Source organism: Apteryx mantelli, chromosome 29 (genome assembly GCF_036417845.1).
Source record: "Apteryx mantelli isolate bAptMan1 chromosome 29, bAptMan1.hap1, whole genome shotgun sequence".
Classification (NCBI taxonomy): domain Eukaryota; kingdom Metazoa; phylum Chordata; class Aves; order Apterygiformes; family Apterygidae; genus Apteryx; species Apteryx mantelli.
Window position 1 is genome coordinate 1,860,467 of NC_090006.1, and position 26,411 is coordinate 1,886,877.

Here is a 26,411-nt window from a genome sequence, read left to right on the forward strand (position 1 = left end):
GAGCGCTGCGGAAAACAAGAAGGGCAGGAAAGTACTTTTATGGGGTTGCTGACAGCCGCTCGCAAAGGAAGGAGGAGGAAGTACATTAGCAAATCAACCTTAATCGCGCCGTCACTCTGCAAGCAGGGGATCAAACCCCGGGCACCGGATTCCCAGAGGACTATAAGAGCTTCGTTTCAACCAATCTCCTAAGCGTGTCCTCCTCAAAAAAACCAAAAACAAACAAACAAAAAAACCCTCCTGATCCAAAATGTCACTCAAGCTGCCCCGGAACTGGGATTTCAACCTGAAAATGGATGCTGCAAAAATAGGTACAGTTATTGCTTCTTTATGCCCGTAACGTTTCTGCTTGAGCTGGGGCCTTTCAGGCGTGAGCCGTGGGCCGGGGCTGCTGGGGACCCCGCTCCAGGGGGTGCTGGCACCCAAATCCAGCAGCAATCGCGAACGTGGCCCAGACCCGAAACCCCACTGCTGGCCTGGGCATGGGGATGGGCGAGCGCTAAGCCGCCGCCGCCATCCCACGACCCCCAGCTGCCGCTTTCTAGTGGTGCCGGACAGCAGGGCGATTTGCAAATCATTTGCAAAAAGCCATTTACAAAGCTACTGTGAAATGACGCTGCTGGAGCGTGGCCAGGGAGGACGCTTCGGGGCTGCTGCACTGGGTGTGCCAGGAGCGTGGGGACCGGGGCCGGGACCACCCGACGCCCAGGCTTTCGGGAGATTTCAAGCACACACAGGGCCCTTGCTCTGGCTCATTTTGCCAGGACAGGCAGTGAAATACCTGAGATGCAGAGAGGTGCAAGGCTGGAAGAAGCAATCTCGCCCGCGCTCAGGTTTCTTAGCCCGCCCTGACGTCACTCGTTTCCTCCTGCGGTGTATCCAAACCTGTTTTCAGGTCGTGCAACCGGGGGAGACACTGGCTCAGGGCTCAGCTCACCCCGGGAGGGGATTCGGGGTGCTCCAGTCCTTGCAAGGACACCGGGGCACAAGGAGGGGTGCACGGGCCCGGCCCCGTGCTTGCGCGGAGGCCGTTGGCCGTCCTTGTGCCAGCGACGAAGTGTGGTCACTCGGGTCGGGCTGGTCAAGGCACAAGCCACATCGCTGCTGCTGGGCTGCGGGCGCCGGCGGCTGCGGTGGCCGGAGCCGTCCGGACGCTGTGGGGTGTGGGGGGGGCCATGCTTTGGTCCATGCAGTCCCTGCTGTGCACTTGTTGGAAAAACACCTCCTGGTTTGAACGAAAGCTTGGGAAATCGGGCCATCGAAAGCGATGCCCAGGCATGCCGTGAATTTTCCTTGGGCCCGCGCTGAGTTTTACGCTGTTGATTTCTCCCTGCGGCAGGGAGTTAAACAAGATGGTGTCTGCGGCGCCGAGCTCTTCCCGAACTGCCATCTTTCTCGGGAATTGCTTCTTGCCAGCAAATCTGCTCGCAATTGAATTACTAGTATTTTTTGTAAGCGTTGCTTTTGCAGCTCAAAGTCCCAGCCACCGGAGGCCTCGAGCAGCGCTGGAGCGGGGTGCGGGAACTGCCACCCGCGAGGCTGTTAGACAGGCCCGGTTTGGGTTGCGCTTTGGCTCCCAGCTCGTGGCATTCCCGTGCCGCCGTCCGCCGGAGCGCAGAGCCCCACATCTCCCCGCTGCGTGGACACCTCCAAAAACCCCCTTCCCACCCCTCCTTTTCATTTCTATCCAGGGAGCCATTGGTTTGCCCCCCTGGCTCAGCCTCGCTGCCCCTGGGAGGCGAGGAAGACGCAGGAGGCAGCGGAGCTGTGCTGTTTTTATTCCCCCAAAGGAGACGGCTGCCGGGAAAGCGCCCGGGGGACGTGGGCTGCAGGATGCGCTCGCTCTCAGCCCGCTCGGCTGCAGAGAGCCGAGGGTCCGGCACAACTCGGTGCATTGACTGCTCTCCCAGTTTGAGGTTTCTGGCCGGGCCGTTCCCGCCGGGCATGGGAGCGGCAGGGATGTGACTTGCCTCCGGAAAATAATTGCAAAGCCCCGTTACTCACTGGCGTCCTCGCCAGCTCCTCCTGGGCTGCGCCGTTCGCTGGCCCTTGCCACGGCGCATGACAGCTTGCAGGCCCAGGACAGCGCGCGGCATCCCATGTCACCTCCGAGTTACTGTTCCCAGACAGCTTCACTTGAAAAAGCTTTTCATCAGTTTTCAGTGAAAATTTTGCTTTTTGGAGGCAGAAAAACCTCAAAGTAAGGGCTGTGTTACTGTCTGGGCTCTCATTTCCTCCACAAACTGCCTCTGAAAAATGCCGAGGAAAATGCAAAAATATCGCTTTCCGCGACAGAGCCGATTTTCATTGCAAGGCCTGCACGAGCCCCGCTGCTTGTAACCTGTTTGCTGCGTTCTCGGCACCCCCTGCCCCAGTACAGCAGCGCCGTCACGTGCCGCGGCGCCAGCCCACGGCACCGCCGGCCCCCGCGGTGCAGTTTCTCCTTTGCAAGCAGGGCTGGGGCAGGACCCGTGTTTGGAGCACGCGGCAGGACGTGGGCACCTCGCCGCAACGGGGCTGGAGGAGGAGCAAGGATGCTTTGGAAGAAATAGTAAAATTTGGAGGCCTTTACCGCAGGAAACGCTTCGGGGAGCACCTCGGTCACTGGTGCCGGTGCCCCGCAGAGGTTGCAAGCGCCGAGCTGGGGGAAAAGCTTCCCCCAGCCCCGTGTCAAAACCCAGGCAGGACTTCGAGCACGCCTAGCCCTCGCCGCAGAAGGCTGAAATGTGGCAAAGCGGTCGGGGAGGGAGCCACAGCTTCGGGACCGCTGGTTTTGTGTGGACAGAAAGTTTTCCTAGAGGCAGGAATAGGCTGGGGGTGCTGGTGAGACCTTGCGCCCGCATGCGGGGCACGAGGCCGCGCACACCGCGGAGGAAGGAGACCCCAATCTATCCCTTCTCATGCACGTTCGTTTTGCACCAGATGAAGCACGTTAAAGGCTGCAGAGGATTTCCATTTCCACTTCCTGGCTAATTCAGGCTTTGGCCGGGTCGGTTAGGGCTGGGAGCAGGCAAAGCGCCCCGGTAGCAGCAATGGCAGGTTTTCCCGCGCCGTCCCCATCTCAGACACCCGTGAGGTGGTTTAGGGTCGGCTGGCCGTGCCTCAGAGTCCTTCCAGCATTCCTCCGATTTCCTGTCTCCAATGCTGCGGTTAGTGGCTTAATCATCACGGTGCCGCGCAGCTCGCTGCTCGAAAGGGCTCGCTTGGCCCTTCCTTCCCGCAGCGTCCCAGCACGCAGGGCATCGACGCAGCCACCCCGGGCTAAGGCGATGGAGAGATGCGGTGCTCTCCATGCCTTCCCTGTGCTTCGAAGATGATTTGGGGGGGGGGGGGGGGTAGCCGTCCTTCCCCAGGTTTCTAGTGGAAATGCTGGTTTCTGCAGGGAGAACGTGGGCTCAGAGCCTCCCGGCCGCTCTCCCGCCGTGCAACAAGTCCATGGCGCCTGCGCTGTCGCCAAGCCTCGCTCGCGAGGACGCCGGGCACGCCAGCGCCTTCTGGAAAGCCCGACCGGGTTTCTTGCGCCGGGGGATTTCAAAAAGGGAAGCAGGTCGGCGCTGCTGACCTCTGAAGCCATCACCAATTGCCCTGAGCGCGGTGCAAAACCAATTTCTCATGCTTGGCCACCCGCTGCGGGCGTCCTTGTGCCCCGAGCTCCTGCACGAGCGCTGCACTGCAGCCGGCCCTGAGCTGCAGCGCTGGCTCTGCTCCAGGGAGTAATTTTTTAGTTTTGCAGCAGAGGAGTGCAGCAGATACGTCATCTCCTTCGTGGGAGCCGGCTGGGCGTCACTCGCTCCACTTAGCCGGGGAGAGCCGAGGCCCCAGCAAGTCCCCACACGGAGCTCAGCCAAGCTGAAATCCCCTGTAGTCATATAACTATTTTCACCCGGAGCCCGTTAACGCTGACCGAGCTAGCTGAGATGGGCACACAGCAGCTCCTGCAGTGCCCGGCCCAGAGACAAAAATGAGCATCTCTCTGGAAACAATCCCTCCGCAGGGGCATTTAGTGTTGCAGAGGCACCTAGAGATGCTGCAGAGATCTGGCTGCCGCGTGCAAATCCCTGGGCCCAGGCGCCGAGCACGGCGACGGCACGAACGGGGCTCAAAACCCGTCCAAGCAATGCTAACGGGAGACAGGGAGCAGCACCTTCCTGCCCAGGAAACCCGCACTTGCGCTTTTTTCCCACCAGATCTCCTTACTACGGGAACAGCCTCTTTGGAAACGTCAGGCAACGAGCTCCCTAGACCGAAGGGGTATTTTGCAAGTGGTCTTTTCGAGGTCGGCTGAGGCGTTCTGCTACCGCCGCTGCAATCAGCTGGGGGGAGGAGGGCGTTAAAAAAAAATAAATAAAGCACGCTACCATCAAAAAAAAAAAAAAAGCTAATGATTTTCTTCTCACTTGCAAGACAATTACTCCCACGCAGGAAAAAGGAAGCATACCCTGACAGATACTGCAGCCGCTTCCGCTCCTCTCCAGCCAGTGCACTCTGTGCAGGCAGAGGGGCAGAGCGCGGCTCTCGCTGCCTCCTTCCCGTTAGCGCTCGCTTTAGCCCGGGATGGCAGCAGCTGCCCTTCCCTGACCGCCGGCCCTCTGGCGACAGGGCTCGCCGCGCCCCATGTCCCTCTTCCAGCCGGTCCCTCTCTTCCTCTCGCCAGCCCGCTCCAAGAGCGTGATGACGGGTGAGCCGGTGCCCGCTGGCGCCCGCCCAGCCTCCCCCAACCCGCTCGAGCGGCCCCTGAAGATCGGCTGGCTCAAGAAGCAGCGCTCCATCGTCAAGAACTGGCAGCAGCGCTACTTCGTGCTCAAGGGCCAGCAGCTCTACTACTACAAGGACGAGGACGATGCCAAGCCGCAGGTACGAGGGGTGGCGCGGGGCGGCGCGGGGCTTTGCGGGTGCCAGCCGGCCCTTCCGCGGCCACGTTCGTAGCCACACGGGCCAGCATGGGCGTTAAAGAGGTTTTGTGCCTCAGGGAGATGGCAGAGGCGCATCCAAGCTAACCCCATCGGGATCCTTCATATCTGCGCTTAAATTCATGCAGCGCCCGGAAGCCCTGCGAGGGGCTGGGTGCTGCCCAGGTGCTGGGAAAACACAACGGGGGAGAAAGCTGCTGTCATCCTCCAAGGTTCATTTCCACCATCTCTTCCCTGTTTGGGGAAGTTTCAGGGCAAGAGGTTCACTTCCGACGGAAAAGCCGGTCTGCGCAGGAATGGTCACCGGTGGGAAAAGCAATGCCCAGATAGGAAACTGGAGCTAGGGGAGGGCAGCAAGCGGAGCTCGGTGGCAAGCGCGGGGCTGAGACCGGAGGCACCGAGGTCTCGTTGCTGGCTCTGCCCTGTCTCGGGGGTGCCGGGGAGGAGCGGTTTCCCCAGCTGTAAAGAGAGATGTAGAAACAGAAAGTGCTCTACGAAAGCTTATCGCTCCGGCTGGCGTTTGCCCCGCTGCAGAGGCTCTCGCATGCGGGCTGCTGCGCTGTCCTGGGCGATTTGGAGCCGCTCTGATCCTGCCGGCATTTCTGCAGCTGTAATTTTGGCTTTTGCAGTGCCAGCAGTCCCCACCGCTCGCAGGAGCTGAGGTGGCTTTTGGGTGGTCCAAACCGCTGCAAAACTTGATCGCTGTCACCCAGCCTCATTTCCTGCACCAGGCAGCCCCCACACACCTCGGCCGTCGCCCCTCCGTGGGGACAAAATGGTTGTTTTCCTTTTTTGCAGGTTTTTCTCCCTTTTTTTCACCCCCTCTTCCTTTCTCTGCTCCTCTCCCACTAGCATTGGGGTTTGCTTGGTTTTTGTTTCAAGGGACTCTGTGTAAAAGGAACAAGTTTCTTCTTTACTCCAGTGTGTCCTGTCTCCTCAGGTCTTTCTTCTTCCACTCCCAACGGGGGATAAAAACAGATAAAAGTGAAAAGGGAGAAGAAAAAAGTATAATATAATATACTAACATATAATAACCAGTTTTCTCAGCTTGAGAACCAGTTCATCACAAAAAAACAGCACTTAAGAAGTGTCCCTTATTGCCTGAAAAGTCTTTTCTTTTACAAGATTTTTTTTTCTTTGCAATGAGAAAAAAACATCAGCTCCTGAAACTTGTTTAAACGGAGGATTTTGGTCTCGAGGGCTGCTGCGGCCCACGGTAGTATCAACCTCGGGCGGATGAGACGATGCAAAATGGGCGTCTGCAACTCCTGCTCTGCTTGGCCCTAGGGCTGCCTGTCTCTGCAGGGAAGCACCATCAGGGAGGTGGCCGGCACCCTGGAGGAAGGAGGGAAGTTCATCTTCGAAATCATCCCAGGTGAGGCTGCGAGCACCCTGCATCTCCACTTCACTCCACTTTGTCGCATGCTTTTCGGCTGGACCAGAGATGTCCGAGCCCAGGGAGGCTCTTGGGGCCAGGTCTTGCTCAAGATCTGATGGAGCAGTTCCAAAAATTAGTTGGAAAAAGTGTTTTCATGGTTTGGTTTCATTTCCTTTCAATAACAGAGAGCTTTCTAGCCTGCCTGTCATTTTACTTCCCCCTTATTTTCAGTGTCTGCACAGCACTGCATGGCATGTGATAATTCATGTCTTGCTTTTACTACTCATGAGTCAGCCCCGTGTCACCGCCTGTGGCCAGGGCCCTGAGCCTGATCTCTGCACTCGCGACGGCACTGATGCAAGGGGAGGACACTTCCCTCACTGTAATTTTAAGCAGTTTTTGTTCGCTTGTTGAACAGCTTCAGCATGAGTGAAACAAGAGCGCTGCTTTCTTGCACAGGCAAAGTAGAGATTAATGGGGGATTTGGGAGCCCAAAACTTATAGCAGAGAAACCAACAAGTATTTTTGCTTTCCCTCCTCCAAATCCCTTTATAAATGATTTTTTTTGCAGGGGTCTCCGGAGACCAGAATCGGGCAGGGCAGGACCCCTGCGTGCTCATGGCGAACTCCCAGGCTGAGATGGAGGAGTGGGTTAAATCTATCCGCAGAGTGCTGGGCTCGGCCTCAGGAGGTAAAGGGAGCAGGAACAGCCCTCAGGGAGGCCGTTTTGTAGCATCTTGTGCTCCGTGGTACCTTTTACGCAAGGAATTCAAGCCTTGAAACTGGAACGGGGGAGCAATGATTATTATTTATAATGCAGTAGTGCCTTTGAAACCATCTCATAGACCGGCCCCTGGGGTGCTGGGTCTGGTATAAACATGGGCAGAGTTAAGGAACTGGTAGTCAGGCATGAATGAGGATCTTTGGGCTCAGTTTGACCCTTTGGGGACTTTTCTCATTGACCCATTAACTCCAGCAAGCGCCAATCTCAAGGACAACTTCTATTCAACAGGTCAGTGACAGAGCAAGGAATAAAGCACAGGAAAATATCCTGCTGTTCACCTCCTCATTTTCTTGCTCTGCTTCTCAGAGTGCCCAGCCCTCCTTCCCCCGTTTCTGCTGGCTCTGCTCTCTGTGGTGTCTCCCCGCCATGTGCTCGCCCAGCGTGCGGGCTGGCCTCGCAGGGACGGGGTTGCTGCTTGCAGGCCTGCGGGCAGTTATTTATGCCATTGCAGAATCGTGGTCAGGGAAACATAAAGCATTAACTGCTTAGGAAGGAGCAAACCATCGATTTGTCACCGCCGGTGATGCACTTGGAGGAGGAGGCAAGGTCACTGTCCTGTGCTGTGGCTTGCAAGACGAGCACGATGCAGCTCTGCTCTCCACCGGGGTCCGTAGCTCCCGCGTTAATATAAATCGTAGCAGCTCAAAGGCAAGTGGGCGCTGCCGATATGAGCTTTTTTTGCTGTAACCCCGCTACAGTAAAAGATAAACCTCGCCTAGATCCTGATGCAGCCAGCTTCCTCTGAGGTCGAGGTGTCTTCTGCTTTTATCCTGAAACACGCTGTGCCGCAGGGGAGGCGCTGTTACTCGTCTAAAATTTGGATTGCTTGAGAGAGATTTTCAGGGCACTGCCCCACCCTGATATAATATAAAATAACTCCAGGTCTGATCCACGGTTAAACTGAGGAGGCTGCCAGTAGGATAAAGTGACCTTGCATGAGTGAAAACATAAGTTCATAGTAATACGGAGAGCCCTGAGCATAGCAGCAAAGCCAGGCGCTGTGGAGCTGCATTTTATGTTGATGCAGAGGTTAATGGACTCCTAAACTTCATGCTTTAGGCTTTTGGCTTCAACACAAGCCGAGGAAACGCGTGCCTTTAGAGCAACCCGCCGCACGGTGGAGGTTTTGGCAAGAGCCGTGGTGGAAGAAGCCCCACGTGACTCAGATACAGATAAGGCAGCTGGTGGTGAAGTTGTGCTGCTGCTAAAAGGCAGAGCGGCTGCAAAGGGCCAAGCGCCGCTTTCCAAAACCTCTCCAGCCTCCCCGGGCCAGCGCGCGCCAGGAGCTGCTTCGCGGGCCGGCTCCCCTGGCAAAGCGACACCTCTGCTGCCAGAGGGAGGGCACGGAGCGCGCTGCTGGCCCAGCGAGGCTTCCCCGAGCAAATGCAAACCCCAGCCTGCAGGGTGCTAAGCCTTATCAGCTACCAAAGGAGGAAGGAGGAAAAAAAAAGAAAAGCAAAAACCCAGCCATTTGCTTGTACTCTGCACAATGACGGGTTTATAGTCATTATTTAAAAGCATAAACAGTCTCCTATAAATGAAAAACCCCCACAAGCGGGCAGGTGCTGACAAGCCTTGCGGTTCCCAGCAAGAGCATTTACGAGTGTTATACTGATCCGGAGGATACGCAGGGAGTATTTCAGACTTCGGAGCACAAGGCAAACGGACTGAGCAGGCATTGCCAGGGCAGAATATGGTAGCGGGCCATCGGACCCCTTGCCATTAAAACCCTGGAGCTGGGCCCTTGCTGCTGTTAGCATGCCGCAGGCTCTGCGGAGGAAGAGCTGGGATGCGGGTTGCTGCATTCCCCCCCTCGAGCTGCTCTTCTGCTGCGAGTTCGGCAGGAAAAAGCCCTTGCTCCGCAGGAAAGGTACTGCCCACTGTAAAATACTGCTTTTGCTCGCACAGGGGAGATTTTGGGGGGGGTGATAGGAGGGAGAGAGGGAAGGAAAGCAGCTAAATAAGTAAGACAGCCAGCCCCAAGCCTCTGCAAGGCTTTTGCAGCTCGCTTCTAGAGACTTCTGTTTTACTACTGATCTTTCCCTGAAGAAAATCAAGGGCTGGAAGCAAGGGAGCCCCCAAGCCCAGCTTGGCTCTGGCAGTTTTGCTCTCAAACCGGAGTTCCTGGCTTTTAAAGTGCTGCACTACCGACTTCTCCCCAAGCCTGAGGTGTCTGCGCACCTGGGAATGCGACTCAGCTTCTAGCCGTCTCCCATGCCCTGCACGTCCTTCGCGTTTGCCCCACGAGCTTGCGCTCCCTCCCAGCGCCCATGCGCCTACCTCTTTGCTTTTCCTGTTCCTCTCTCCTCTGCTGCTGCTCCTCGCTATTAGGAAGAAAAGCAGGTACTGCCTGATACGCGGCCGTAGGTAACGCACCTTCAGCGCTGTTGGCCGGATGCTTTACGGTGCTAAAGGTCTGTAAGGAGGGCAGAAAAAAAATCACCAGTATGGTTGGGAAGCAGGAATAGAAAAGCTTGGAGAAGAATTTTTCTGCTCAAGCCAAACCCTAATCTTGGCAAGTCAGAGCTGCTGCTGAAATTTATAAGGCGGCACAGTCAAAGCAAGGGTCTAGAGCATCCCTCTGTGAAGCCATCATTTAGCAGGGTGAGTGTTGCTCATCACCCTTGAGCAAAGCTTTTAACCCATGTGTCCTTTCCCTAGCGGTGTTTGGTCAGCGCTTGGTAGAGACCATGGCCTACGAGCAGAAATTTGGGCAGCACCAGGTCCCCATCCTGGTGGAGAAGTGTGCAGAGTTCATCCGGGAGCACGGCATGAGCGAGGAGGGCATCTTCCGCCTCCCTGGCCAGGACAACCTGGTGAAACGGCTCCGGGATGCGTTCGATGCTGGAGAAAGGCCATCATTTGACCGGTAATGCTGGATTCCCCCCTTTTGAGCCCTGAAATCTGAGGAAAAGCAGCCCATTGAACCCCCAGCAAGTCCAGAGGGGCTCAGCAAGGAGAGATTCAGCAAAAACCCAAAGTGCAGGCAAAGTTGGAGTGGGGCAGGCCAGGTGGGGAGCCAAGCTGCTGATATTAGGTTGACAGGGGAAAAAAAAAAAAAATAGAAAAGAGTGTTTAGAAGTGTCCCTCACCCTCCTTCTCCAAGGCCCACGCTTGAGACAGGTCCCTGCTGAGATTGCAGATAAGGTAACACTTCTCCCTGCTTTCCTGCCCTGAGCAGCTGAGGTTTGTATAAGGAGGAAGTTTAGAGAAAGGAGAGCAAGCAGAGGGTTGTAAAAGAGTTCAGAGAAAGTCCTAAAGCTCAAGGTAGAATTGCTTTCCTCGTGGCTTCCCCAAAGCTAATAGAGAGCTGGCTGTCTCTGCAGAGCTCCTGTACCCCAGACCTCGTCCCTGGCAACGTAACTCCTCTGAGAGCACAGCGAGATGCTCTAGAGAGAGATTTGCAGCTCCTACCCCTGCCATGCCCTATGCAAAATGAGAGAAGAGGGAAAGCATTCAGCTGCAGCTCTTTATAAAGCCCCGGTGATTGCTCCCAGAGCAGCTGCCCAAACTCCGAAGGTGCCTCGTTATGGCTAACAGGGGGGCCCACCTCCTGGCCCCGCTGAGCCGGGGTTTAACCCCTCGCTCTCGGCTCCCCACTTTGGGGAAGGAGGCTTTGTGCAGAGCAGCTTCCTTGAGCCGCCCTCGGTAGAGCTTGTCTCTGCATTCCCAGGCCTGTCCCGGACTGCAAAACTTTTCCTGTTTATTACCTGGCTTTATGCAGAAAGTGTGTTACGAGAAGCCACAGCGCTCTTACCTAAATAACCCCTGCGCCGCCCCGGGGGGGTGAAAGGCAGCGAGGCGGCTGCTCTGCGTGCGTAACCAGCCTGGCCTTTGGTTTTGCATCTGAATGTTTCTTGCTTTCCCGGTGCCTGTATCCTGCCGACACTTCCACAAAGCTTTCCTGTTGTAACCTGCACGGGGGTCATAGGAAGGTGAAGGCTTTTTTTTTTGCAGAAAATGGTTTGCAGTGAGGCATGGAGGAGGAAAGGGTAGCCACTGGTTTTGGCACCTGGTGGTGTTAACCCCATGCTGCCAGGCTTGGGATGATCGGCGCTGGGGTCCCACGGAGATTTCTCTGTTTGGGTGACAGCAACCCTGTACACCTCAGCCAAAACTTTTTCTCATTGAGGTGGGAGCTGGGAAGGCCAGTAACAGGATGCCCACCAGCGCACATGCCACAAGATGCTGGCTCGATCATCAGCACCATCTTCCCATCTTCAGACCGTCTTACATGTGACCAGGGTCTGTCGTGCAACTGAGATAGCAGTATCAAAACCCACGTATATGCCAAACTATTAAGTCAAATGAATAGCTCTTCCCCTGTTGTTCTATGTCACACTTCATTTTCCTCTTACCTCCTGTACCTCTGCACTTTGCTCTTACCATAGGCAGTATTTCCCTTGGTCACGTAGCACATGGTGAAGCCCTGGCAGCTCATACAGGTGGAGCTGTGAGATGTGACACTGGGGCGGGGATTCAAGGAGGTGCAACTACCGTCATTTCCCAACTCTTATCTAAACCCTACAAATGTTCATCCTCAAAACTGCGGGAGTTTGGGGCACAGGGACATCCTGCTTCTTCCAAAAAGCTCCTGGCGAGGCCACCAAAATCAAAGCAAAAGGGCTCATGAGTTGATTTTCCATGCACCATGTGGAAGCGAGAGCAGAATGGCCCTAGTGCTACAGCACCTGGATCAAAGTTGGGCAATCTAAGCAAAATGTACTCTCGAGTTCAACCACACAGTGCCCAGAAAATGCTCTGACAGCAAATGTCCTGGGAGCTTTGGAGAGCAGGAATGGGCAGTGGTTAAAACTGGAAGTGAGGCTTTTGCTGGGAATACAGCGTCCCAAAACTGCAGAGCAGCAGGTAACGCTGCTTCCGGCCAAGCTGGGCTTCCCCCTGCGACACCAGAGACCAGCAGCTCACTGGCTTGGCTGTTAAGGATGGCCGCAGCCGTCTGACGCTGCAGAGAGTATTCCTCCCCGGCCACGGCCTGTTTGGGTTTGCACAGGCACATTAGCCCAGACAAACACAGCCTGGGCGTCAAGGATGCCTAATGTTGTGTTTTGGTAGGCTCTACAAAAAGATGGCTTTGAAAAAACTCCTCCTGATTATATGGGTTAGTTAATAATAATAATAATATTAAAAAAAAAAGCACAACAAATCCTAAAAATAAATGACCTGGAGGATTTTTGCTAGAAGTTTATAACAGTTTAGCGGCTCCAAGGTGGGTCAAATGTGAGGCTGACAATCTTGACAGTGTCCTTTTGACATAATGTAAACTACATGGTATGCAAAGCTGCAAACATCTGTCCTAGCAGAACATCTTCAGTAATTGCTGTTAATCTTAAAAGCCCGGGCGAGCTTCGCCAGCTCTGTGCAGAGTGGGGAGCGCCTGCCAAAGAGGCGAATGCTAGACGGTATTTGCATGAAAGCACTTGTGAGTCAAAGGCGGGCTGGGAAGACTCAGCCGCGTAGGAACGCTGGGGACCTGCCAGCTCTGCGATGCAGAAAGTCTCCAGCAGGCAATTATTTTCCCGCGGGCTGAGTCCGTTCCCGAAGTGGGGCCGTGGTCCCCAGGAGTTTCCCCCTGGTTGGTTCGTCTGCCCCGTTGAGATCTCTTCATCCCCCATCTCTGTTCGGGGAGCTTAGATATATCTCCTGGTGCCGGGCCAGGGTTTGCTCTCGGGCTGGGCGCGAGCCTCCCGCGAGCGGCTCTTTCTGTGTTACAGCGATACGGACGTGCACACGGTGGCCTCGCTGTTTAAGCTCTACCTGCGGGAGCTCCCCGAGCCCGTTGTGCCCTGGATGCAGTATGAGGATTTTCTGCTATGCGGCCAAGTGCTGGATGCAGACAAGAGCAAGGTACAACAGGGCGTTTGTTTATCTCCTCCTCCCTGAAAACTAACCTCATTTAAACGGCGGGGCTTGGGGAGCTGGAGACGTGGCTGCTTGGCAGCAGCTGCTCTGCAGCAGCTGGTTCAGTGCAGCCTCTCGCCAGCCCTTCTCAGAGTTTCACTTCTTTGAATGAGAGTCTCGTTAGCTGGGCCACAAGGGCTGGTGTGCAATCACGAGGCTTTGAACCCGGCAAAAAAAAAAAGAAGAGAAAATCTCCCAAAGTCAGTGGGGTTTCCCAGCCTGACGACATGGGTTTATCTGCTTTACAGCTTAAGTTTCAGGGGCAGATCTCAGAGCTGCTCGGTGTCTCTTAGTTGAGCCCTTGAAGCAAGTGGAGGGTGTGAAAAGCAGGAGAGGAAGGAAGTGCAACATCCTGCAGCGGCTATCACCCTGAGCAGAGCTGGCGGAAGAGCTCGGGGCGAGAGCAAGGAAGGAAGTGGGGATTTGGGAGAAGGTTAGAGAAGCGAGAAGCGCAGAGGAGCAATCTTTTACTAACACTGTATTTTGATGGACCAGAAGCCTCCTCACCCCCCAAGAAAACACTCATGGATGTGGTTCATACAAACAGAAACACAAGTACACTGCAAAAGAATAAGGCAGATATCATCCTTAGCAGTATGAGCACTACGAACCGCTGCGTTTGGCCCTACAAGCACCTCTATTTCAAGGGCAGGTGTTTCTTGCAGATGGTTTCACTTCAGGATGTTTTGGGTTAGAAATGCCATAAATATTTGTATACAAGAAATGTAAACAAATACATCTACAAATACAAATGCATCTACAAATACAAATACATCTCATTACCTTTGAGACTGGGCGTGATCAGCTCTTTCACAAGGGCTCAGCACACCCGTGCTGTGCTGGATCGAAGCCTGCTCTCCCCTTTGCTGCTCTGGCAGTGACTATGCTGGGAAATCGGCCGCCTCTTCTTGCTGAGCCTCGTGCAAAACCTTGTGCAGGTCCATGCTGGGTCTTCCAAAGAAATGTCTGGATTTCATTTCCGAGGCGAGCAAATACCAAGAGGTGAGACTATACAGGGATGGACTGGAGGAACCAGGAGACATTTGCAATTCTTATATGTGAATTCATATGTGAACCTTTACAGAGCTATTTCTTAACTTGCATTTAGGGTCATCAGGAACTACTGAAGCAACTGTCCCTCCTTCCCCGAGACAACTACAACCTCCTCAGCTATATCTGCAGGTCAGTCCTTTGCGTAAGGTATAAACACCTCAGATTTCTTGCTTGTGAGTAAAAATATCACTCCAAAGACCGAAGCTGACTCCTCCAGTGAGGGCTCTCACAAGCTGTCATTTGGCATCAGATCCTTACCTTTGTAAAGGGAGAGTCTTACACCACAGGATGAACACATTATGGAGGTCTGAGCATAAATGTCTACCCCAAAGTCCCAAAACTCGCTTGTGAGCCATGAGAATTAACATGAAGTGCAGTATTTTAGACTAAGTCTTTTACAATTAAACTGTTGAGTTTCACCCAGCTTGGCCCTGGGTGATGTGTGATTTTTTTCTCTGGCACTGCGATTAAGATTAGATTTTTTTCCTTCCTTTTTTCTTTTTTTTGGGGGGTGGAGGGAAGAGGAGAACGCAGCAGCTCATCACGTGGCAGTTTCTCTACTGACATGAGACAAAGCTCCAGTGCAGTTATACGAGACATATATTCTACCCTTGGGGTTTAGCAGAAGAGCTAGACAGATTATCAGGATTTTATAACAGCCTGCGTGTAGGAGTGTTTCTTCTCTGGCTTGGAATTTTCACCCTTGGATTCTGGCAGGTTTCTACATGAAATACAGTTGAACTCTTGTGTCAACAAGATGAGCGTGGATAACCTGGCAACAGTGATCGGAGTGAATCTCATCAGGCCAAAGATAGGGGATCCTGCGATTATTATGAGAGGTAAAAGGGACTCCTGGAACGATTGGCATAGGAGCACATGATACACTGAAATATTCAGGTAGCTGCATCCACAGTCTTAAAATTTAAAGCTTTCTAAAGTAGACCTATGGATATAAGCCAGACACGTGTCTGGGCACAGTAACACTGCAGGGCAGTGAAAAGCCACAGGTAATCAGCTGGGCTATAAATGTGTCTATGGTAAAAAATGCCCTAGGAGCTGAACTGTGCATTCTCTCCGTTGATTATTCCAAAATATTCAGGAAGATGGTAAAGTCACCTTTCTTTCACCCAAAGCAGGGAGATGTGAAATTCTTCTTGAAGAAACAAGGGAAACTCAGAGAAATAACTGCTTAGATGAGCCAAACAATGTAATCCCTTGGGCAAGGGACAGATGCACCAGAACTAAGAGAAGAAATGCTGTAAGGCCAAAGATTTCCCTGCTCTACGGAGCTAAGGCATGATGATCCCTGATGCTGAAGGTCATTCATGCACAAATGGTCCGCAGACTCATGCATGAGTTACATCCCATGCTCTCCCCAGAGGGGGATTTTCACAGAGTCCCTCAGCTCTGCTCTGTTTTTAATAACATCTATTGCATGCTTGGAAGAAAAGTATGTGAGACCAGGTGCCTGGTTTAAAAGGATGACATAAATTCCTTCCTGACCTCCCAAACTCTTTCGCTGACGATATTCAGCTATCCAGTGGTATAACTGATGCTTGCAGTTTGCCTGCCGAGCTGAAGAAGCACATCTGTGGCTCGGTTCAGCTGAGCAGAGTCGCAGCTTGGTTGCTGTTCTGGCATGATACAAAAATCTCCCCCTTGAGTTAGTTTTATGATCATGCTCCTTGCATTCCCCTGCATTTCTGTCTGCCTCTGCGTCTCAGACACCAGAAAGACCAAAAAACATAAAAGCCAGGGGAAAGCTCCCCACATTGGGTTCGCTGCTGACGGATCTCCTGTTTGTTCCAGGCACACCACAGATCCAGAAAGTGATGACCGTGATGATAAGTGACCATGCAGACCTCTTTCCTGCATCCAAAGATGTGCCGCCATCTCCACCCACCCAAAAAAATAATGACTTCAAGAAAGCCCCCGTGCCGCGCAGCTCCGTGGGCTGGGACGCTGCAGAAGACCCTGCAGTGTCCGGGACAGACAGCTTGATTCGAAGGCAAACAGTAAGACTAGATCCTTGGAGAAATGGCCAGCAGTGTTTTTAATAAAGGGCTGGTTAATTATTATGGGATCTAACAGGTCAGCAAGCCACTAAGAGCACTTGCTATTAATAGGCTAAAGATCTGTAATTGTCACCCCTGGAATATCTATGTCAGGAAAATGAGTTCTTTCCTGTGGAAAATTTACTCTTCTGGGAAAAAATCAAAACTCTTAAAGCTTCTTAGCTAAAAGGCAGAACAGATGAAACCCTTTCAGTTCATGCTGGCGAAGTGAAAATGCTGAGGGCTTTTCTCAGAAAGAGATAGTCTCTGCAAAAAGCTCTTTTTAGCAGAGAACACACTTCAAGCCAAAATCTTTTTTATAGAAAACTTTTGGTCATTCTTGCTAGCATGTTAAAATGTGACCTTTGTAAATACTGCAGTTTCTGTAGTCGCTGCAACCTATGTCTGCATGCACGACAGGGTGAAGACAGTCTAATGCCATAGGTCTGTTTTTCAGAGAGACGACCTGAATGCCAGCAGTGCCACTGGACCAGCTGCCAGTTCAAGTGTGCCCGGAGAAGATAATGATGTGAAACAATCCAAAGATCCTCTGGGAATGTGGAAAATGCAGTCTAGGAAAAGAACTCAGACTTTACCTAACAGGAAATCTTTCCTGACGGCTGCTCCTCAGGGGGAGAAAGGCAGCAATGACAAAAGTGACATATTTGCTAGTGACTTTTGGAAATCCTCCCCAGGAACCAGCGTGCCTTCTGGGCTCCCTGATGGACATAAAAGAACATTGTCTCATGATCTTTTTAAGCTGCTTGACCTTCACCGGGCTTCAACTTATGATAACGTACCTACCTCTCAGGCGGAAAGCAGGGAAGGCAGCTGCTCCAGCCCCGGCACAGTGAGCAGCAGCTCCGATAAGCAATTTCTACCGAGCCTCAGCCATCAGCCAAAGGAGATGGCCAGCCCCGCCAGCAGCCCGGCCGAGGTTTGTGATTCTGGTCAGGAGAGCAAGGAGTTCCTGCTGAGCATGATCCTGAAGCTGGAAAAAGAAATGGAAGAACAGAAGAATAACTATGAAGAGCAAATTAAAAGGTAACGCACTGCCGAATGCTGCCTTGTGGAGAGTGTGAAGTCTTCAGCCCATACTATTACAATACTAGTACTTCACAGAATTATTTACCAGTAATAATATACAGCATATTATAGTAATGACTAAGGTTACAGTATAGTATTATAGTGTACTGTCTAGAATTCAATGCTCATGTCCTGTAAAGTCATGATGTAGTTGCTAATATTATTATATTACTACCATATTAATTCTGCAATAATTATATGGTCATGTATTGTGATTATTGCATTACATGATGTGGTCACTGAGGGTCAGGGGAGCAGGGATTTAGGTTCAAACACTGCCACTATTCTGGACCAGACACCCCAGTGCTGCTAGGCATCTCCCAGGGTGGAGGAGATAAGTTCTGCAGCTCTGAATTATTTAATTGCTTAATGACAGGGAGGACTGACCGATTAAGAGCCAAACGATGCCTTCCTAGCACTCTTCCAATTCAATCTTTTCACGCTCCTTTTCATTTCTCTTTGCAGCCTTGAGAAAGAAAACTACGAAGTCTGGGCCAAAGTGGTGAGGCTGAACCAGGACATTGAGCGGGAGAAGAAGAAGTCGGAGGACCTGGAACAAAAGCTGATTAACATGGAGCGCTCGCGGGAAGACATGGAGAAGAAAAACAAAATGCTTGAGAACGAGATAAAGAACTTTGCTCAATCCAGGAGCAAAGCCGATGCCAAAAACAACTAGAAGACACCTGGATGTGTGCAGACATAAAATGCAGCTGCACGGTTTAGCATCCAAAGGAACTGCCCAGCAGGATCAGAGCCAGGGACTCATATAGGCCAGTGTCCTGTTACAGACTTTGGGCTCGTTCGGAGGAAGGAGCCCAGAAATTAGAGGTTGGTTTACACTCTGAAACAGGAAATTTCAAAACTGTTCTTTAGCTTTATTTTACTTTTTAAATCCTCTGGCTGCTCAGGTTACCTGTAAAACAGGCCAATACTTCTTGCTGCTCAACCAGAATGCACTGTGGTAGGAGTTCAAGTTAAATATATATTATACTTAACAGAAATAAACCAGCAAGTGGTCTTCCTGTCATTCGGCTGTCTCCTTGCTGAAGATATCATAGTGGTTTGAGTGGAACAAAAAGACTAAATCCTGGAACCGGGGAGGCAGAAAAGACCCCGGTCTGAAGTGGCACAGCCTGTCACTCAGTGTGCCTGGACGCTGTGCTGCAAGGCACCCTCTGCAACGAGGTCGAGATGTTTGGATTAACACATATGCTTCTCACTCTTATAGAGTGAGAGAAGATGAGGCAGGCTTTCTGATCCGCCAAGAAGAGGTCTAATGCAAGGTCACTCGCTACGATGTGTTGTGCTAGACTCATCGATACTAGGGCTCCAGATGCAAATGGTCTGAGCAGACTGATAAATCGTAAAAGCCTGTTTAGTTAAATTGCTGTTCAGTTGTTTTAGATCGCTGTTTCTTATAGCCCTGTGTTATATTTATCTGGTGCAGCTGCTGCTGAAGCCTTGGAGCACCGCTTCCAAGTATTTATACACGGAGCTCTTCGTACAAAGCAAGTCCTTTAGGAACTTTACTTGTTACAGAAAATGGGGCTTCTACCAGTTTCCCTGGGAGACAGTTTTCACAGAATAACAGATCTGAACTTATTTACTGCCTTTGCTTTTGTTTTTCATCATTTCATCGGTGTAGGTTAGGATTCCCTTGGTCACCTCGGTGGATACCTGGATTTGCACCCCAACTGTGATGCTGGAACTCTACCCATCAGGCATAAGGACCGGACTCGAAGGCCTTGTGCTACCACTTTGGCTGTTTCTAAATGCGTTGCTTTGGCTGCTTGTTCTCCCGCTGCCCGCCAGAGAGTTGGCCTTTGCCAGCAGTGATGCTGCTGGAAGCGTTCGGTGTAGGAAACAGAAGCAGAACCAAGACTGTCTTGGACCAGATGCACGGCTCTGTGGCTCTGGCCAAGCCAGGCAAGCATGGTGGCATTAATGCAAGGACACTGGGTTACTGTTACTTAGGATTTAGCTTTGGCAATTCAAAAGTTTAGCTCAAGACTGAAGGTTGCAGACCCTCTTGGTAGACATTGCTAAGAAAAAAAGGCCTGGAGAGAAAAACCGACACAGAGGAAACTACGTGAAAAACGGGGAGATGGGACTGGGAAAACGTTAATATGGAATAAAAGTCGGTATTGTCTATATAGCACTTGCTGTCATCAGTCTTGCTGTTGGGCACTAGACTAGCTCTAAAACTGAGCCAAGACTCCTTAGTCTCAGTCTCCTTAGTCTCAAATTTAGACTCACTTTGGTATTTTGAATCCATCTTTGCTCAGATACGGAGTAAGTATAGGCAAAGAAAAGGTTTGTGAAAGTTGAACCGCATTTAAGAATCCGGCCCATAAATAGCTCATCCCACCTGTAAACTCTGATTGCAGATACTTTTCCCTTCCCTAGGACCCCCAGGGACTGCACAGCTCCTCAGCAAGCAGCTCAGTAGTGGTGTCTTTAGACCCCGCAAAAGACCATAACCTTGAGAGAGCTGTTTGAGTGTTTCGTTTTATTTAACTTTTTACCTTTCCAGAGAGCTTGTTACGAATCTGCTTTTCCTTCACGGCAACGCCACGAGTGCGCAAGGAGGCACGTGAGCGGGAGGAGGTTCAGGAGAAACTCGTCCATTGGACCCACGCGGCACAGGCCTGGCTCAAAACGAAACACGACCATCTGGGCTGGAAATGCCACACGCTCCTTTCTGTTAAGATAAAAGTGTGAAGAAGCAAATAATTCCCGCGCTGACTGCAGGAGATCGTAATGACGTGAAAAGCCTTGGCCGAGTCTCAGAAGTCACTGAGACTGGGGCAAGTGCACGTTACTTTAGTATAAACTGTGCATTCCTCCACTTCCTTTGCAGATAGGCTGCAAGAACCTCTATCAAGACACGTCTGTTTTCGAACGGCAGAGTAGCCTCTTTGAAGATATTCTGCCCATTAAAATGTGGAGTGTTTACAGTGGTCATATTTACAAGATAGGCTTTCCAAGGAGGTCAGGTGGTCTGGAAATTCCTGCATCTAGACCCACTAAACTGTGCATAATGCAGTGAAAAGATGATATCTTCTAGGATATAATTCCAGTCCTGCTCTTACTGTCTAGCATTCTTTGCATTAGAGCAAAAATCTGTTTTGTTGTTCTTACATATTCACGTCGGTGTATCCAGCCATCAGGGTTTGGTAGGCATGAGAGGCAAGAAAACAAAACTATCCTTCCCATGTTATTCTCGTTGGATCCCGAGCCAGTCACACTTATGCTGACTTTTCCCCTCATATTTTATCAAAGTTGCATTTTTGGCATGATAGTTACTTTCTTTTTTTAGCTTGGCTATTGCATAAAATAGCAAGTTGTTGTGGGAGGCGAGGTGGACGTGCGGGAAAAGCATCCAGCCATTATTTAGGATAGTTTATGCAAATGAGAGAAAAACAGCAAGAACATGTTGTTCTCCCCCAGAATGACTGAATAACACAGTTCCTCCTTCCCTTACACAGGAACTGAAAGATACCCCCAAAACAGGCTGCCTTTCTTAAGAAAAGACTGCCAAATTGAGACTGTTTGTACAAATAACTGTTCACCAGTGTGTCTGGCAATAGGTTACCCTTCTAGTAGTTTACCTTTACAAGCGTTTCCTCTCCAGATAATTCCCATAAACTGACGTGCTCAGCAATTGATTGGGAGCTTGGTTATAACTTCATGCTGTGTGTACCTGTTTGGCTGCTGGTACCTGGAAAATGCAAAGCGATTTTGGCTGAATACGACAATGAGGTAACAGCCTGAATAATATAAATTTGGGTGCAAGTTCCCTAATCGTAAGCCATGGGGGCAGAGCGGAGAGATGCTGCGGCTGAAAGGCTCCAGAGCGGGCTTAGCCTTTATCAGACATCAGAGAATTCACAGAGCCGAGAAATGCGAGGAGCAGCGGACTCTGAGAGCGGCAAACATCTCGTTTACCCCTTCCCCTGTCACATGCAAAGGCTTCAAGTAAAGCCATGAGTTTTCCATGTAAAACCCTGATGGAACGGCCTTGCGGCACGGGGGGACGCTCTCGCACACAGCGATGCTGTCGGCAGCCGCCAGTGCCGCTTGTGAAAATTTGCTTTATCACGCGTAAAAACATGATGCGATATTTAGACCCTCTTCACACAATGTACCGATAACGGGAACTGGGAATGGGGGCATGTTTTCTTTTAATCGCTTCAGCTGGCCGTGATGCTGTGGCTGCATCCAGAGAGCTATTTTCAAATCAGTGCAGTTAAAGGACAGCTAGGGAGAGGAGGGACTGGGCTTTAACCTTGTATTAAAAGAAATTAGAATAAGTATCAGCTTGGCATCTGCTTTCTGAGCACAGGGAAGGCTCATTTTTCCTTTCCCCTCAGTTTTGCTTTGTTTCCCTTCTCACCTCACTGATAATGAGTGGCCCAGGCCATCCCTGGACGCAACTCAGGTTTCCATCCCTTCGGTGACACCTTCACCCTGCATATCCTTTCCCAGAGCCTACGGGATGGATTTCAATATCTGCCGATGATTCCCTTTATGTGCGTTTGTGTTACTGACGCTTGCTAAAACCCTGTCCATGCTTTTAAATGCTGAACTCTTTGGAAATACAGAGCAGCTCACCGTGATGACCGCTGGATCTCCTCAGCCTCACTGTCCCCGTCGAATGTTCCAATCTGTGGCATCCGTGTATAAACCATCGATCAGACTTGGCCCTGTTGCTTTGGCTGGGCTTGCTCCTGACTCCTGTTGATGCAAGAAAGCTCAAGGTCATAAGGTGTTTATTTGCTTTGCCCCCTACAGCCGGTTGGGGCTGTTATCATTGAGGTAAGCAACACCCTTGCGGGCACTTGGGACACAGGGTCAGCAGCTCCAGAGCTCAGCAAGACTGGATCTTTCTAGCTGGCAGTGTCAGGGGATTGGCGCAGGGTCAAGGATGGCACAAGAAGTTATGGAAAAGCACTAGGAGATTAAATTGCTGTCATCCGCCCTGAACTGTTTCTGCTCGCTCAGCTACGAAGCCTCACAGATAATGGCAGCAGGATGGCTTTTAAAAATAAAACTGTAGCAGAGTCGTTCTTCCATTTTGTGAGGCTGCTCAGCAATAACATGCAGGAACAGCAGCCGGTGGCAAAGCACCTCAACATCCCATCACAACCCAGAGACGGAGCTATAAGGTGGTTTGCATCTATACTGGTTTTTTTTCAGACACTGGTTTAGGGCTCAGGTGATCCAGGTCCCATTCCCTGCTCTTCTCCAAGCTTTTTGTTTCACCTGCCCCATATCTTAGCTCCTTGTCTTCTTTGCAGTGGTGATGTGACCTCAAAACCACAGTGTCTGAGCAAGCAGCCCCCTGCTGTAATGATGTGTCCGAATCGGTGCGGGTCTCATGGTGCCCTGGCCGGGCAAGGCAAAGATGGTTGTGGCAGAGTGCTCAGCGCTCACAGCTCGAACCAAAATAAGGTCTTCTGCCCCAATGAACGTCAAGCCATGAGGCCACAGATTTCATCTCCAATACTCAATAAAAACTAGTGAAGCCTTTGAAAGTGTTTGCAGAGCACATATAAAGCAGACCCAGAAAAGGACTCAGGAGTCCAGGATACCAGTCTATAAATATTTGGGATAATGAGTAGATAGCTAGGCTTGCCAGACAACCCTTCCTTTCATTGACATTAGACTAGTGGTTTCTTAGGCTAGAAGCATTGACAACAGCAGTGTCAGTGCTGAAGATGCTGGTCTTCTTCGCTGAGACCCAAATGCTGGAAGATCAGGCTGGCTGTTGATGGAAGAGCAGCTGAGGGCAGGTACAGAGATGCAATTCAGTTGCCCACTGTGGGTACCCACTGCCGTTTGAGACCTCTTAAAATATCCTGCTTGACCTCCACTTGTTGCTCCAGAAAGGCACACACCTCTGGGTCATATCCACTGCCCTGGACACCCTACAGCATCGCAAGAGGCCCTGGACACCTTGGTGCGGTCACCTGAGTCAAGCTTCTCCACCGATGTGCAGAAAGTAAGGCAGCGAGGATGAATCACATGAGCCACGTCGGCCACCTTGTTGCACTGGCATTTATTTAGTAATGCATAAACATGTCTGAGCTGTGGCCGAGCGACACTGTTCCCCTGTCTCATGAATGTTCATGAAATACATATGTCTGTCAAAGTCACGCAGACAAAGATATGTGAGGCAGCAAGGACGAATGTGCCAGAAACCGTCCCAAGACCCCTAAGTAGGATTTCTGTTTCCTCCAGTCTCCTGCAGGCATGAGGGGTTGTGTTTTGCACCCCGGCACGCAGCTGCAGCATGGAAGGAGAATCCAGCCAGACCCAGGGGACCAGCGATGCTCGGAGACACACTGCTCCGGGTTTTGCCTCCACGATACCTTCTGGAGGGGCCTCTCACACAGTTAGAGGGAAAACCTTGTTCGACAGCGAGCAGGATCTTCTCATCTACAGTTTCCCAGAGGTTACTTGGCCATCCTGAAGGCTGTTGCATCCCCACATGCGTGCCGACCAGGGTGTGCAGCAGGGTCCTATCTCTGTCTTAAAAGTGATTCTTTTCTCATGCAGAAAGTGCAGGGGTTAATGCATCTCTGGGGAGCTCGCCGAGGTCCTTGTCTAAATTGTTTGCCTGTCTGGGAGCTCATTAGCGTTGCATGCAGTGCCCTGAACAGTGTCACTGGGGGATGCGCGTGAAAGCCCCCCTTGAGAAGGGCTTGTGCTCCACAAAGCAGAGCCCACACCTGCCACCATTAGCAGGTGAGCTCACTGCTCGGGGTGCTGCAGTTATCTCTGATGCTCTAATTAGGCAGGAGAGAGGAAACTAGCTTGATTTGGAAGCATGAGACATGTGCAATCAATATTATTGGGCCGCATTTGCAGCTGGTGTAAGCCATCAATTTGCAAAGGAGCTCAAAAAGATGAGGAAGGGAAGAAGACAAGTTCAGCAAGGAAAGCAGAAGTCCCTTGGTCTCTTAAGTGCCTGAGATTCAGAGAGGTCTCCCTCAGAGATGATAGAGAAAGGTATAATTTAAACGAGGAAGAGCGTCTTGCAGATGTTCATCCCTGAAAAGTTCTGCGGATCATCCAACCACACACCAGAATTGTCACCGTATTATTAGAGCTAAGATTTCCAGCCAAGGATCTCAGTTTCCTGTGGATCCCCACTATCATTTTAACCTGCAGTGGGGTTCAGGTTTGGACTTCCTAGTGCAGATTTGCTGCAGGGACAAGCACAACAGGCACTAATTTGGTGCACTGTTATGCCAACTCTGAGTAATTGTAGAAACGCTAAATAAGGTTCATTTTCACTACAATAAGCTACTTGCTCTGCTCACAGCTCCGATGGCTTACATTTCATCCTGCGAGGCTCTCTGTATCTGTATTTTGTGCCAGACATGTAAAATCTGGTAACGATAAAAGCTAATAGAGCACATTCATTATTGCAATAACTGGTTTCGCTTTCCCACTCTCCCAGAGCTTTGTATTTTGACTGCCTGATTAGCCAGCGGTGACAGCTCAGGAAATGGATTCCACCAAATCTCACAACAACCGATCTAAAATGCTCTAATCTCTGGAAAGATAAGGAGTTGCCACAGCAAAGCCAACATAAACCTGCGAGCTATGGAGGACGGGGTTGTTGTTTAGCCGCTGTTGCTAGTTAGCTACTGTACTGGATTTCAGAGACCACCCTGTATTTAAACCTTCTCACTTAACTCGACACATATCTTTTCAACACCATCTGAAGCTCGCGTCCTGGACAGCCTCAGCCGCACGGAGCCGGGTGACATTGCTTGGGGAGCTCCAGAGAGGGCACTGAAGCAGGGTGGCTCTCGCCACTCATCCCGCAAGGGTCTGTCTCATCCTGAAAGTCGCTGCAGACACGACAAGCAGCAGCTCATCTGAAATGTATTGAAATAATGGCACTGCAACTGCTCATTTAAAATAAAATATAGTGTGCTGCCTTCATTGGCCATGTCTTGGGCCATCACAGAAAATATAATCCTTGGAGCTAGGGAAAGGAAAAAAAACTTTTCTTCAGGAAGCATTGCTCTGTGTCACGGAAATCCATTCCTCTCATATCATATCCTTTATTGTAGCCATGTTGATTACTTTTATCCTCCATATTTCCTTTGTTTACTTAAAAAAAAATGCAATCAAAGGTCCCACTAAGCCCTTGAAATGCTGAACAGGAGGTTGATCAATTTGCATTATGAACAGAATCACATTGGGCATGTATCCAACAGCTTAAAACAAACAAGCAAACTTCCTATTTCCAATGTGAGCTCATTTGGCCTGAGCAGAATGTGATTTATGACCCGCTGGATATGTTAGACTGTACCCATTAGCAGGACTCCTCTATATTTTCTGGCATTGTCCGCTCGAAAAAATAATTCACTTTACTGGAATAACGCAGCTATATCCTGATGGATTTTGCCAGCAGTGCTGCGTGGTGACATGGGCTTGGAGGCAGAAACTTGCGCAGCTAATCGCTAGATTAAATTCTGCTTTCATTGACATTTGAAGTGACTCCTTGAAAGGCAGTAGAATAAGCTCTTACTTGCTAGGGTGCCTCTGAGAGCAAACGCACTCCGTTGCTGCAGGGGGTGTTAACAAGGCTCAGCATGGAGAGCTGGACCCCCTCCCACTATTTATCTTCTTGACAGGGGTATCAAAAGGTGGACTTCTCCATCCACTTTTATCTGAGAGAAGAAGCAGTAATTCTAGCAGCTGCTCCGGTTGCTTTTTGATAGTGTTGTGTCTGCAGAGCAAGCTGCTCGTCCGTGCGAAGGATGCTTGGCTGCTGGGCAGCCACACTACGTGCCTCGAGTCCCGCTCCCTTGGGAACAGCTTGCAGGGAGACGGATCTTGTCTGAGCGGAAGCAGAAGGAGAGTGATACAGGGATGAAAGAGAGGAAGAGAGGGGTGAAGGGATGGCAGAGGGCAATACAAGGTGCCTAAGAGCCAGATTTGCTCCCAAAATGTGCCCAGGATTCTGAGATCATTTGAAAACCTGTCCATGGATTGGGATGTGCAAATGGGCTGTTAACTCAGAAATACATGGCTGCGGAGCCCTTTTGAAATTATTGACTTTCTGGTTTATAGAATGAGAGGTTTGGGGTTTTTTTTTTCATGGATGTCTCTATTTCAATGGGCTTGCAACCCACTCCTGCGTGGGCTGAAGTGCAATTGCAGATGGCTTTATCTTCAGTAGGATTTTACACCTATTAGCA

The 26,411-nt window shown here is 51.0% G+C and overlaps 1 protein-coding gene across 1 annotated transcript; it reads left to right on the forward strand.

Annotated features, from left to right (window-relative positions):
• The first annotated feature begins 225 nt into the window (after window positions 1-225).
• Window positions 226-18,214, forward strand: ARHGAP25 (Rho GTPase activating protein 25). The gene is made up of 11 exons (XM_067312458.1): window positions 226-311; window positions 4,655-4,854; window positions 6,198-6,285; window positions 6,860-6,979; window positions 9,734-9,941; window positions 12,808-12,940; window positions 14,103-14,176; window positions 14,765-14,886; window positions 15,857-16,062; window positions 16,559-17,145; window positions 17,653-18,214. Exons 1-11 carry the CDS (start codon window positions 251-253, stop codon window positions 17,861-17,863), a joined length of 2,010 nt encoding a protein of 669 aa, XP_067168559.1. The 5' UTR covers window positions 226-250; the 3' UTR covers window positions 17,864-18,214.
• The last annotated feature ends 8,197 nt before the right edge of the window (window positions 18,215-26,411 follow it).